Source organism: Gnatocerus cornutus, chromosome 10 (assembly GCF_029298725.1).
Source record: "Gnatocerus cornutus isolate USDA-ARS CGAHR chromosome 10, icGnaCorn1.1, whole genome shotgun sequence".
NCBI classification, from domain to species: domain Eukaryota; kingdom Metazoa; phylum Arthropoda; class Insecta; order Coleoptera; family Tenebrionidae; genus Gnatocerus; species Gnatocerus cornutus.
In genome coordinates, this window is record NC_142242.1 from 3,223,598 (window position 1) to 3,235,837 (window position 12,240).

Below are 12,240 nucleotides of genomic sequence, written 5' to 3' on the forward strand. Positions count from 1 at the left end.
ACCGCCCTCTATGATTTCCTTCTACAACTACGGAACAAAATTTTTACAGATGACTGTAGTACTTAGTGACTTCAACTTAACCCGCTAAACTTAAATTTAAATTTGAGTATTTATTATGGGGTATATATAAAAGCACGACAAATATAAAGATTTTCCCGATAGAAAAACCACGACTGAATAGTTGTTAATCAACGACAAATTTAAATAACTGAATGACAGAATATAAACGATGAAAAGAGGTGAATGTCAGACATTCAATAATTTTAGCGACAAAAAACTATGTGATCAACAATTATTGTTTTCAACGAATGTTTAATGTTTTCTTTGACAGAATGGCTAAAATCGGCAACGAACAAACTTCACCTATTAAAAACGGCAAACTAATGTTTTCCAACTGTCGTGCAGTCGTCATTTATTATATTGTATGTACATAAAAAAGTATTTTAACGCACAAAAGTCCATTCATCGTACAATTCAATACATGCACCATAAATTCTCTTAAACTAAAGTTTATATTCGGCCTAAAAGCGAACGTTATTTTTTAACATTCATTTTTGAAAATTTCGCATGAGTATGCCACCCATTGGTGATTAAAATATGATTGATAGGTGTTAAAACTGGCTTCCTGTATTATATTTTAAATTCAAATATAGCGCGGCGCTCCAGACCACTTAGTCATCCGCTCGGGTTCCAGAAGACGCAAAAATTCAAACATAGCCCTCTTAGTCCGCTGACGAACAATTGCGAACAATTTTTTGCCCAATCAGGCAAGTTTGGAAATGGGTTTTTCTCTTTCTTCAGTTCAGTTCCGCGACTCGACGAAGGTGGATGTGTTTGTGCGTGTGAAGTGTGATAATTACGCCGTTTTGGATTTAAAGGTAGGTGCAAGAGAAGTTTATTTGCATGCACTTCGTTTCTGAGTTTTAAAATTTCACTGTCGTTTAAAGTAAGACGTGTTTAAGTGTAATTCACAACTTAGTTCATTCTTGAAAAAATAGTATACGTGACATGAAGCTTATTTCCCTTTAATTTTCGGAGCTTTGAGACTCTCAATTTTAATAAAATGCAGCGTCTTTTCGTAGGCGAACTATTTTTGGCTCAATTAAGAAAAACAGTTTTTCAAAAGTATTTAATTAGCGGGTCGGAGTGCCAGTCAGATCGCAGCCTTTGTCGAAGACGTGTGTAATTTTTTGCTCAATTAATGCAAGTTCGGTAATGACTTTTATTCTTAATTTCAATCAGTTTAGTTCCGCAAGTCGATGACAACGGATGTGTTTGTGCGTGTGAAGTGTAATTGTGCCGTCTTGGCTTTAGATTAAAATGTAGGTTTGTTTTACCTGATATTTCGCAAAACATTTTGTTTCTGAGTTGGTACTGTTTATTTAAAGACGTTTCGGTTTAGACACATTTCTCCTTTAGTTTCTCGAGACTTTTCGGATATTTTAAAAAATAATTTTCCTTTTGTATAAATTTTTTAAGCGTGATTCCATGATTAGCCTACCTGGTTGATTGTGATTCATGTTTTGAGAACTCAAGTTGATAAAAGAATCATATCAAGAATGAGTATGAAATTTTTTATTCATGTTTCACATTATTACAGACTGCGAAGTAGATGACCATTCAACCTTCTTCGGAGTGCTAGCAATCAACGGCCACAACAAGTTTTCATTTTCATTTAACTAATTTCTTTCCTTTTCAGGACTTGTTCGAACGTTGTAATTTCTTTTATGTTTTAGATCATTGCAGACTTCAAAGTGGATGACCATTCAACTTTCTTCAGGGTGCTAGCACTCAACTGTTCAACAAATTTTCATTTTCATTTAACTAATTTCTTTCTTTTTCAGGACTTGTTCGAACGTTTTAATTTTTTTCTTGATTTAGTCTACAACAAACTTCGTAGTACAACTTCTAGCAACGATTTCCAGGAAGCTAACTAACATGGGAAGCTTCGGAATGACAACAGTTAACTTTTCGGGATAATGGTGATGAAATAAATAATAATAATTCTTTTCAGAAGTCTGTTGTAATTAGACAATAAGTTAGCAAGTAAGTTAGCACCTAAGTTTAGCAATTAAGTTAAATGAATAGTTAGCAGTTAAGACAATTAGAAAATTACTAAATTTTTTCTCACATCGACATGGACATGTGAGAAAAAATTTAGTAATTGAACCTGCTCTATTAAATACAATAAATAATTATAGAATGGACATTCTTAACCATTTATAATTATTTGTTATATTTAATAGAAGTTATTAATGGGACTAACACTTGGAACTTTTTGGGTTTGACGACTAACAATACTGTGCAAAATGAATGTTTCAGAATTCTGCAGGGATCCCGTGGTCACTTGTGGGCGTTCGCGCTCACAACATCACACCCCCAAGCCGGGTCGTCCACGCAGTAGAAGATCCAAAATAAAGAAGACTTTAATTTTGATTTTTGTTTTAGGCCTGATTGAAAATAGAACAGTAACCCTTTTTGATTTTGCTCTGTATTTGTGTTGTGTTGTATGTTTTAGATACCTAGAGCTCCCGTGGTCACTTGTAGCGTGCGCGCTCGCAACACCACCCCATCCCCCGGCTTGGGGGGCTCTCAATAACCCCCACAGAAGATGTTCCAGAGGGTAAATTAAATTTTAAAGTTTGTTTTAGGTTCAGAAGAGATGGTAATTGGAACACTTGTATTCGTAATGGTAACGTGTTAGCACCCAATTGTATTCTTTTTTATTTTTGTCATTTTTTGCTAATTTGTTTGTCTTTTCTAAAATGTTTCAGATAACAGAGTTCTAGAGGGATCCCGTGGTCACTTGTGGACGTTCGGAGTCACAACTTCACACCTACAGGCCGGGTCGTCCACCCAGAAGAGCACTCAATGGAGAAGAACAACTACAGCAGTACCACGCCGAGAGAACTTCATTCAACGAAAACGACATTTTATCTCTCGTTTCTGTAATTGTTTAATTTAGGTCAAAAAATATTGTAAACATTAAGATGAAAAGATAGGTGGTTTTTGTAGCTGAAATACACAACACCTTAGTCTGTGTATTTTAGCTTTTCCATCTCAATAAAAGCAAATTTTTTTAACATAATCGTTTCATTTTTTAAGGGGGAGGCAAATGTGGTAAATCTCGTCATAGCAATAAGAATCTTGTCAATAATTTATAACAAAACATCTCATCCCCTTCATGGTCCTTTTAATTTATAATATAAAATTCACAACGAAAATGTTCCAGAGGGAAAACAAAATTTTAATGTTTGATTAAGATTCGGAAGTGATGAGAAATGGAAAATTATTAGGATTCGCAATGAAACCGTGTTGGCATTACAATTATAATATAAGCAATATAATAAAAATTCAGAAAAAAACAAGAATTGCGTCAAATAAATCAAATGTTTGGAGACGACATTCAATAAAATTGCCAATGTCCGTTCCTTTGTAGTTGTTGTAAATTACAACAGAAAGATTAACACACCTTTTTACTTTCACTGAAATCTAAAAAACATCCTGATTGAAAATAAAACTTCTTCAAACTAGAGTTTCCGGTGACAGCCGTCTCTTTCCACTGCTTCAGTTTAGTTGGGACCAATTCTTACTGCTATTTTGCGTTTGTGCAATTACATACTATTTAAAAAAAATGAGAACTTAAACTTGTGTTTTTACATCTCTAAAACCTTCTCTAAAAGTTAAGCTATGTTAAACAAAATTATCTTATATTCTTCTAAAGAGTTGGTTGTTAGCTTAGGTGATTAGAGTAGGGGATGCAACCTCAAAATAAACAGTCTGACTGACTACTATATTATAAAGTTACTTAAATGAACAAGTTAAAAGTACCAATGTGTTTAACTATAAAACACCACATCTTCAAACGATAAAAACATTGGTCGGTCTCTTAAAGTCTTAGATAAGTGGAACAAACGCAGCCTCAATAAATTGCAACTCCTAAAAAAAGTACTTCAGTCTATTTTCTAAATCAGTTAAAAGTTTGTTGAAACCCATTTTAATCACACGGCATGTTATTAAACCTGTTAAAGCCATGTAAGTTCATTTTTATAAAGGACAAAGACACATTGTCCAATACTCGCTACACCAAGTAAAGAGGGCTGTCTTCACTGTCCCTTTCAGTATTGAACCCTAAAAAAATTGATGTTATAAGTTAGTTCATCACATTCTACATTTACCTATCTCCATTATTGTTTCATAAACACAATGTATATAAATTCACTCTAAATAATAAAATTGCAACAACAATAAACGCACTTTTCAAAATTCAAATAAACGAAATTTGACAGCTGACTTTTTGTTGATTTGACAGACATCAAGCGTCGAATTACCCGTGACCGGTTTTACACTGCTGCATTGTGAGTTGTCTACCATTTTAAAAACGCGTGGTAATTTTTTTATCTTATTGTTATTACACGTATCTTATTACCAGATAATATTAATTGCATTATCTGTGTTTTAAATTAATTATATGAACCGAGCCTGGTAGTAATGATTAATGCTTTGTGTGTTGTAATCCCGTTATCTATATTCACGTTAGTCTAGTTTTATCAAGACTTCCCCACCTGTCCCCTCCAAACAAGTTTAAATCGTTTAAATCGTTTAAATAACCACTGTCATGCAGGAGCTTTTTAAAAATCTGATTTTACCAACAAATAAACTACAAAAGTCCCTAAAAAGCCTACTTAAAAATAGATATGATTGCAATAAATAATCTTTTTATATATTCTCCAATACCGTGCGCTAATTGAATAAAAATACATCAGTACTAGCAACTATTACCCATCTTATTCCGCTGATGACTACTCACTGACTCACTATGTTTAATGAAGCTATTTTCAAATATGCAAAAGTGGCTATTTTTCCAAAACCGTCTTGTCAGCTATTTCCAGTAAACTCGACGCTAAAATATGACGGTTTTACACATGTCTTGTCCAAATAGAATTTTATTATCCTTGCCTAATTTTAGTACAGATGTGTACAACATTAACAGAGGCGGCACAAAAATACGAGAAAATTATTGATTTAGCACAAGTGAAAATAGGCTGCAGGTCAGTGGCGTAACGCCATCGAAATTTGCGAAATGAAGCGTCGAAATAGTCAGTGTGGGTTAATATCTTTTTTTTGTATGTATTGTTGAACTTGCATGACTTTTTCATTTTACGGTATTTCTTAATCATGCTCTTGGAAAGTGACAACATCGCTTATAAAAACAACTCATTTGTTTATGAAAGTTTAGCAGTTAGTTGAATATTAGCGTTCTTTTTTTAATTGTTGCTATGATAGATCAAAGATAACTGAATAGAGTATTTTATTACAATTCTGTTTCCTTATCCTTATCAGTAAGCGCTTTTTGAAATAATCAAATTATGGAGTACATATAAATTTGGTTACATTTCAATGGAAATATCTGGAATTTTATTTAATTTAAAAAATTCTGTTGTATTACGTTTTGTATAATTGCAGTACATATTTGTAGAATACGCTGTTTGCCTTTTAATTAGTAACTGCTATGACAAGGTGTTTTTTCATAATATTGACCTGCGTAAAGTGCAATTAATAATTACTATAAACAGCAGCGCAACTTTTTAATTTGTCTACGTATCGTAATTACAGATGTGTAGTTTTTACTTAAAACGTATAAATAGTCTTAGTCACTTTCTTCACCGAAAGGTCATGTGGCACATAAATTCTTCGCTTGTTACGCCACTGAGTTCGTTTATTTTTTTACCGTTAAACACTTTGGCTTTGTTGAATTTCGCGTCGATAAAACGAATAGATTTGTCTCTTATTTTCGTAAGAAAAACAAAGCAAATCGCTGTGATAAAAAATAATAAGGGATAATTATGTTTACACGACTGTAATCATTATTATATAATGGTTGTAAAAATAAATTATGAATGGAGTAGCGGTTGAGTTAAAGAATGCTTTAATTGGAATTGAAATGATTCACACTACCAGCGTTGGAAAGTAGAAAATGTACGATCTCGTAGGTGATAAGATAATTTTATTTAAATAAATGGTTTCACTAAGATGTTTCTTAGAATTTATTTAAAAATAGATATGAGATTATAACATATATGGAAGAGGTGCATTTTTGGAGAGATTAGTTGCGGTTCTTCGTAAAATTTACTTTTTTATTTGATTGATCAATAAAGTCCAAATATGACCATAGTGGATAAAAGGATTTAAAAGGAAGTATATTTGCACTTAGACGTGACAGCATTATTTTCCCAATGAAGCATTTCCGGAAGAATTGACACGTTTTGTGATGTAATTTTGGAACATCTAATACTAATAAAAACATAAAAAATGAGAATTAAAGAAAAAAAACAATTGGAATTGTTTTTTGTTTCAGGTTCCGCTAGTTTTTTCTAGTTTTCGAATCGAAGCCAACTAGTTTGCGTCAATTGAAATTAGCTTTGATGAAATGTTTAAAATTTGTGTTTTTACGGAAAACAAATTGTGTAACAGACTTCTGCTCATCCGTTTAGGGGAAAATGTGGTAAAGTTGGTAATAGGATTTTCCATCTTTGTTTAGCGAAGTGTAAAGTGGCCAGTCAAGTTTCTCCATCTCGTTTCTGAGTTGTGGACGCTAGTGGTAGGATCGTTCCATTTTTCTATCTAAAAATTGTAATCAACCCTTGTAGCACGTGAGTAAAATTCTTGGTAATTATTAGGTATAAAAAATCGTCTCGTTTTTGTTAAAATTTCCACTGAGTAATTGTGTGTTTTAGTCGAGTTAGTTCGTCGAGAAATGTCGCTAAACCGCCGCCATTAAAATCTGTGCGCTATCGCGAGCCCGCATCGATCCGGAGTAGTCGTGTTCTAGTCCTTGTGTCGTATGCTAGGTGTTACTCTTCGGCAAAAGCTGAGAGATTCAAGTAAAATTGTTCAATTTTAATGTAAGTTGTGTTCTAATTTGTTGCAAAGTGTTGTTTTCGTGATAAATATCGACATCCGGCGGTTGATTCCCGCCGCAACGTGCTTCATTTTGTGTAAATCAAGTCGCCATGCAATGACCTTCAACAGCGGTATTCAATTTTTTCGGAAAAACGGACGCCGACTTGATTAGTTGGTGTAGGGCGAGCACCCTTTCTCTGTGGGTGGTTTTAAACGAGTTCATGGTACAGAGGTGGTGCGAAATTGTTGAAATTCCATTGAACTGCATCATGTCGGGTCGGCTGGTAATATAGAACATTGACACTTGACCATAGTCGCGATACTCGATTAGGTTTTTTGGCATTCGCATATTTCGGGGTTCGACTATCGACCTCTTCGTTTATTTCGGCTTTTAGTGGATTTTCTGGGGAAAAACCCAGTGTTAACTACGCATTACATTGAAAGGTGTGGCAGACGCCATATTGTCGAGCAGCCGGCTAGTCTCTTTACCATTTTATCGACAGTCGACAAGGGGTGGAAATACCTCTCTCTTCGTGTCCTTAAGTTTAACCGCGTTCTATATTTAGACTATAGGATTTTTCATAAAAGGTGGGAAATTTAATTTTGGCCGCAAGGTGACGCGATTTTATTCAATTTTCGCCGGTTATCAGTGATGTAATAATTTCGTTTTCTCATTTAGATTTAGAATTAGAGCAAAATGTCTACCCCCGACAAAGATGAGCTAGTGCAAAGGGCGAAACTCGCAGAGCAAGCAGAAAGGTACGATGACATGGCTTCAGCTATGAAATCCGTCACAGAAACGGGAGTCGAACTCAGTAACGAAGAACGAAACCTCCTCTCTGTCGCATATAAGAATGTCGTTGGTGCCAGGAGGTCATCGTGGAGAGTCATTTCCTCAATTGAACAAAAGACTGAGGGCTCTGAACGCAAACAGCAGATGGCCAAAGAATACAGAGAAAAAGTCGAAAAAGAATTAAGGGAAATCTGTGACGACGTCCTCGTAAGTACCATAATATTTTCCTATCTTTACCCACCTTCAAGCACATGATGTCAATGCATAACTTTCGTTCTTCTGATTACAAACTGAAGAACTTTTTGTTGTCACTGAGCTCTTCCTTACCTCAAACCCCCAACAAACCGTTTCATCAGAGAAGACAAGATTTTTCTTCTTCCAGGGTCTTCTCGACAAATACTTGATCCCCAAAGCAAGTAATGCCGAATCAAAAGTTTTTTACTTGAAAATGAAGGGTGATTACTACCGATATTTGGCCGAAGTAGCCACCGGGGACACGAGAAACGGTGAGTTGAACACAGTTGACACTTTCTAAGTGGGGGCGAAAGCTGCAATGGGGAACTTGAGTGACGCCATTCACGAGACAAACAAATTGTCACGTGAATTGTTTACGATATTTTCGGAAATTAGACTCGTCCAAATCCGACATGGATGATTCATTCTCAAAATGACTAAGTTTGAATTTCCCGCGTCGAGTTCCTCGTTGGTGGTAGTGTGAAAGTTGTTATTTACTTAAGCCCGCTTTCAGCCGTCGTCGATTACTCACAAAAGGCTTACCAAGACGCTTTTGAAATCTCAAAGGCAAAAATGACGCCCACACATCCCATAAGATTAGGTCTTGCCCTAAACTTCTCAGTGTTCTATTATGAGATATTAAATTCACCAGACAAGGCTTGTCAGTTAGCTAAACAGGTTAATATGACTTTAGTTTCTTAGTGTATTAGCAGAAAGGGCGGAATTACATGTGGATCTGTTTTGAATTGTTGTTTTTGATTTTTGTGACTGTGATTGTAATTGTCGATTTTTATTGCTAGTAGTGGTCGAGGACTCACAAAAGGCGTACCAGGAAGCATTTGATATTGCTAAATCGAAAATGCAATCAACACACCCGATTAGGCTGGGACTTGCGCTAAATTTCTCGGTGTTTTATTATGAAATTATAAATTCCCCGGCACGCGCCTGCCATCTCGCCAAACAGGTTATAAATGTGTTCTTAGTGTGTTTTTAAATTTTCTATTAACTGGTTGAATTAACACCACATGTAATTCAGCCTGCTGTACTAACGTAATAACAGTAGTGTGTGTTTCAAATTGAAATTTCCGATATTTATTATTGTTGTGTACAGGCCTTCGATGACGCAATAGCCGAGTTGGATACGTTAAATGAAGACTCGTACAAGGACAGCACTCTCATCATGCAGCTCCTCCGAGACAACCTCACACTTTGGACAAGTGACACACAGGTAAGAACTCGAGTCTCTTTAAAGTTTACAAGGATTCCATGGATTGACTTTGTTACAGGGCGAAGCGGATGAGCCTCAAGAAACCGGTGATAATTGAAGTGTGGCGTCCGTTTTAAAATTATTCGTTAAAAATGAAGTTTCATGTAAGTTAACGTATTCGTGGAACTTGGTTGTGAAATTTCATTGACAGTTTTAAGCAAAAGTTTCACCAGATGAAACTTGATATTTAACAATGTTAAAATTTAATTACATTTTCACACAACCAAACAATGTCAGCCACAAAACAAGTTTTCAGTAAAATGCATCATGGATTAAATTTTACCGAGTTGTGTGATTCTGTGTCTTTTGCATTAAGTTTTCAGTTTTCTTATGTTTTTTTTGTAATTAGTGTTTCATTTTTCCATACATGTAATTTATTTGAAATTTCAGTAATTTTGAATTTCTAACTTGTTAACTATTAAATTTATTATTTAATAACACTGTTTTAGTTATATTTTTTGTATTCGTCCATTGTTGAAATCTCCAAAAAATAAATCATACCTATACCTCTTTATACATTAAAAAAGAAGCCTGTACCTTAGTCCACAAAATTATTTTGCACTCCGCTGCATGGGCCGTATCTGCCTTCCCCCCCTTGTTTACCGTCAACTCACTTTGGATGTGCTATATATAAATGTATGAATATGTATTAAAATAAACTGCTATCAGCTCTACTTGTTTTCTGTTGTATCTGGCAAATATGTATATTTGTCTGATATCAATAAATTTTTCAAAATCTATTTTGTTTTATTTATGTAGGTGTATTTCATTCAATTGGATGCGATTTTAACTATTGTCAAAGTGCAAATGTAACTACATGTATTGTTTTATATAAATCAAATTACTGTTACGTGTTGTATTTATGAAAATGTAGTTAAAAAGGTGACATGTAAACTGGTCAGATTCTAGATGATAATGGTTATTGGAGGGGACAGCAGAATACTGTCTAAATTTTGAGGCTTCCATAAGTCACATTTTAGTGACTTATGACGGTCGCAATTTTTTATTTTTGTTTTCCAGATTAAATATAGTTACATTTTAAGCCTGTAAAAATGTCATCAAATAAAACTCTTTGAAAAAACATTGCTTTTCCCTTTTAAATTGATCCCACAAATGGCGATAATTAGGAAATATTTACAAGGGACCGGCGTGACATATTCCCATTAAACAATAAATCAAATATAAATAAATTACGTAAATTCGGACTAATCGAATTGTTTATTTTTGCAAGGCTGATTTTCCATTTCAATGATTAATTATCGCTTTACAAGGCGCAAGGAAATGTGTTTTGTCCTTAAACACATATAAATAGGACAAGTTGAGGTCATGCAAGAAATATTTCACTGATACTTTTATCCCAACCAACCCCCGATGTGAATTGACCCTTAAACCGATTATTGATTTCTGTAGAAACAGAATGCACATGCGTTCACGTTTAGATCAACTTTATTTACTAGACTGCAGTAGCGTTGAAGCGACAGGTCTTGTTATAACAAACATTTCATAATTTTCCTACTGTCAATACCATTCACAATTACAAAAAAATTAATCTTCACTCTTAACGGTTATATAATAAACTGTAATTGCACGTGCAATTACAACTTTAATTCGGTTAAAAAGTCATCAGAGCGTATTTGTGTGGACTTTGAAATTAATTACAAATCGATTTTAAATTATTCAGAATGAATGGATTTGTCAGATTATCAGCGGTGTAATTGTTTGTTGTTAACCAACCCATTATTGACGGAATTGGTAATCTATGTTAAACAAATACGGCGTCGTTTCGAAATCTTCATAGGAAAGTCGCGTTTCTTACTTTACAACCTATTACGATAAGTATTTTTTTATTTTAAATCAATTACATATTTACTCAATATTTTATCAATTGCTTTGAAATTTAAATTTAGCGCGTTAATATGATTGGTCGCTATAGCCACGTGGTTAACAAATTCAAACAAGAAAAAGTTACTTTTTAAAAATAAATCGTGTTTTGACTGCTACCACAGGAATTTATACATTGCATGGATTTTTGATTCAAAATTGCGAGGAACTTGTAGTGTGTAACATTTTCACTTGTCTATTTTTTCAAAATTTTACCGAATTTAACTGTAAAGAAAATTTAATTTTCCATAAGTCGGATCTTTGTATTTAGGTATTTATTTAAAGGCAATGATTGATTGCTTGTGATGTTTAAATTCTGTTCTTAGTTGTACGATCAAGTTAGGCAACCAACTATACATTTACTATCGACTTATTTGAACTATCTTTGAAAACAGTTTTTGTTTCGATTCAAATCGGCATTTGATCTAATAAATTATTATACTTATCTTGTTGGAAAAAATTCAAAACTAAAGACTGGCAGATCAGATGACTAAAATGACTCCAATTGGTGAAATCAATCATGTCAGAATTCCATAATTTAATAATAGAAAATTTATTTTAAGAATTCGCGAATGAAAAAGTCATATTTATAAAACAGAAGTAGCGATGAAGGCTTACCGTTGCTTATTTATAAATAAATTACTCACTTTGAATAGAAAAATCAACTCTGACCTGAAAAACAAGCAGTGGAAACTTTCGAATTCCGTTCCAACTTTTCCAATTCCAAATTAGGAACGAATATGTAGCACTCTTCTTATAAGGTGCGATCTTTTGTTGGTATATTTTTAATGGTTCTCCGATCATTATGCAACTAGATCAAAAATGCAAATGTGTAAAAAAAAACTGTAAAAAAAGGTGTGCAATAGAGTTTATCGAGAATTAATTCACTGGATTGTAAAAAAATAAGTTTTGTAGGAGACGAAATATTTCACAGTTGCATAACAAATGATTTTTAATTATTATTAAAGCAATTATTATAATTCCATGAACTGTTGTAATTTTAAGTTAAATTTCACATTTTGTTGAAAAAGTATCTTCAATTTTGTGGAAGTCGTGTGGTTTGGTTGGGAGGTACAATAAAGGATACATGTGGTATTTATATGGTTTTGCTTATTATACACAAACAGGAAAACGTTTTTTATCATTGGTATTATCGTTTTGA

General features: G+C 33.8%; 1 protein-coding gene across 4 annotated transcripts; it reads left to right on the top strand.

The window, feature by feature from the left end:
- The first annotated feature begins 6,527 nt into the window (after window positions 1–6,527).
- On the top strand, window positions 6,528–9,935 carry 14-3-3zeta (tyrosine 3-monooxygenase/tryptophan 5-monooxygenase activation protein zeta). 4 transcript variants are annotated; one of them, XM_088047588.1, is made up of 6 exons: window positions 6,528–6,653; window positions 7,583–7,903; window positions 8,079–8,202; window positions 8,445–8,608; window positions 9,042–9,158; window positions 9,217–9,935. In XM_088047588.1, exons 2-6 carry the CDS (start codon window positions 7,601–7,603, stop codon window positions 9,253–9,255), a joined length of 747 nt encoding a protein of 248 aa, XP_087903714.1. In that variant the 5' UTR covers window positions 6,528–6,653; window positions 7,583–7,600; the 3' UTR covers window positions 9,256–9,935. The 4 variants fall into 4 exon arrangements, with proteins under 4 accessions (XP_087903714.1, XP_087903716.1, XP_087903713.1 ...); XM_088047590.1 differs by lacking the exons at window positions 6,528–6,653; window positions 8,445–8,608 and adding exons at window positions 6,757–6,905; window positions 8,731–8,894; XM_088047587.1 differs by lacking the exon at window positions 6,528–6,653 and adding an exon at window positions 6,759–6,905.
- The last annotated feature ends 2,305 nt before the right edge of the window (window positions 9,936–12,240 follow it).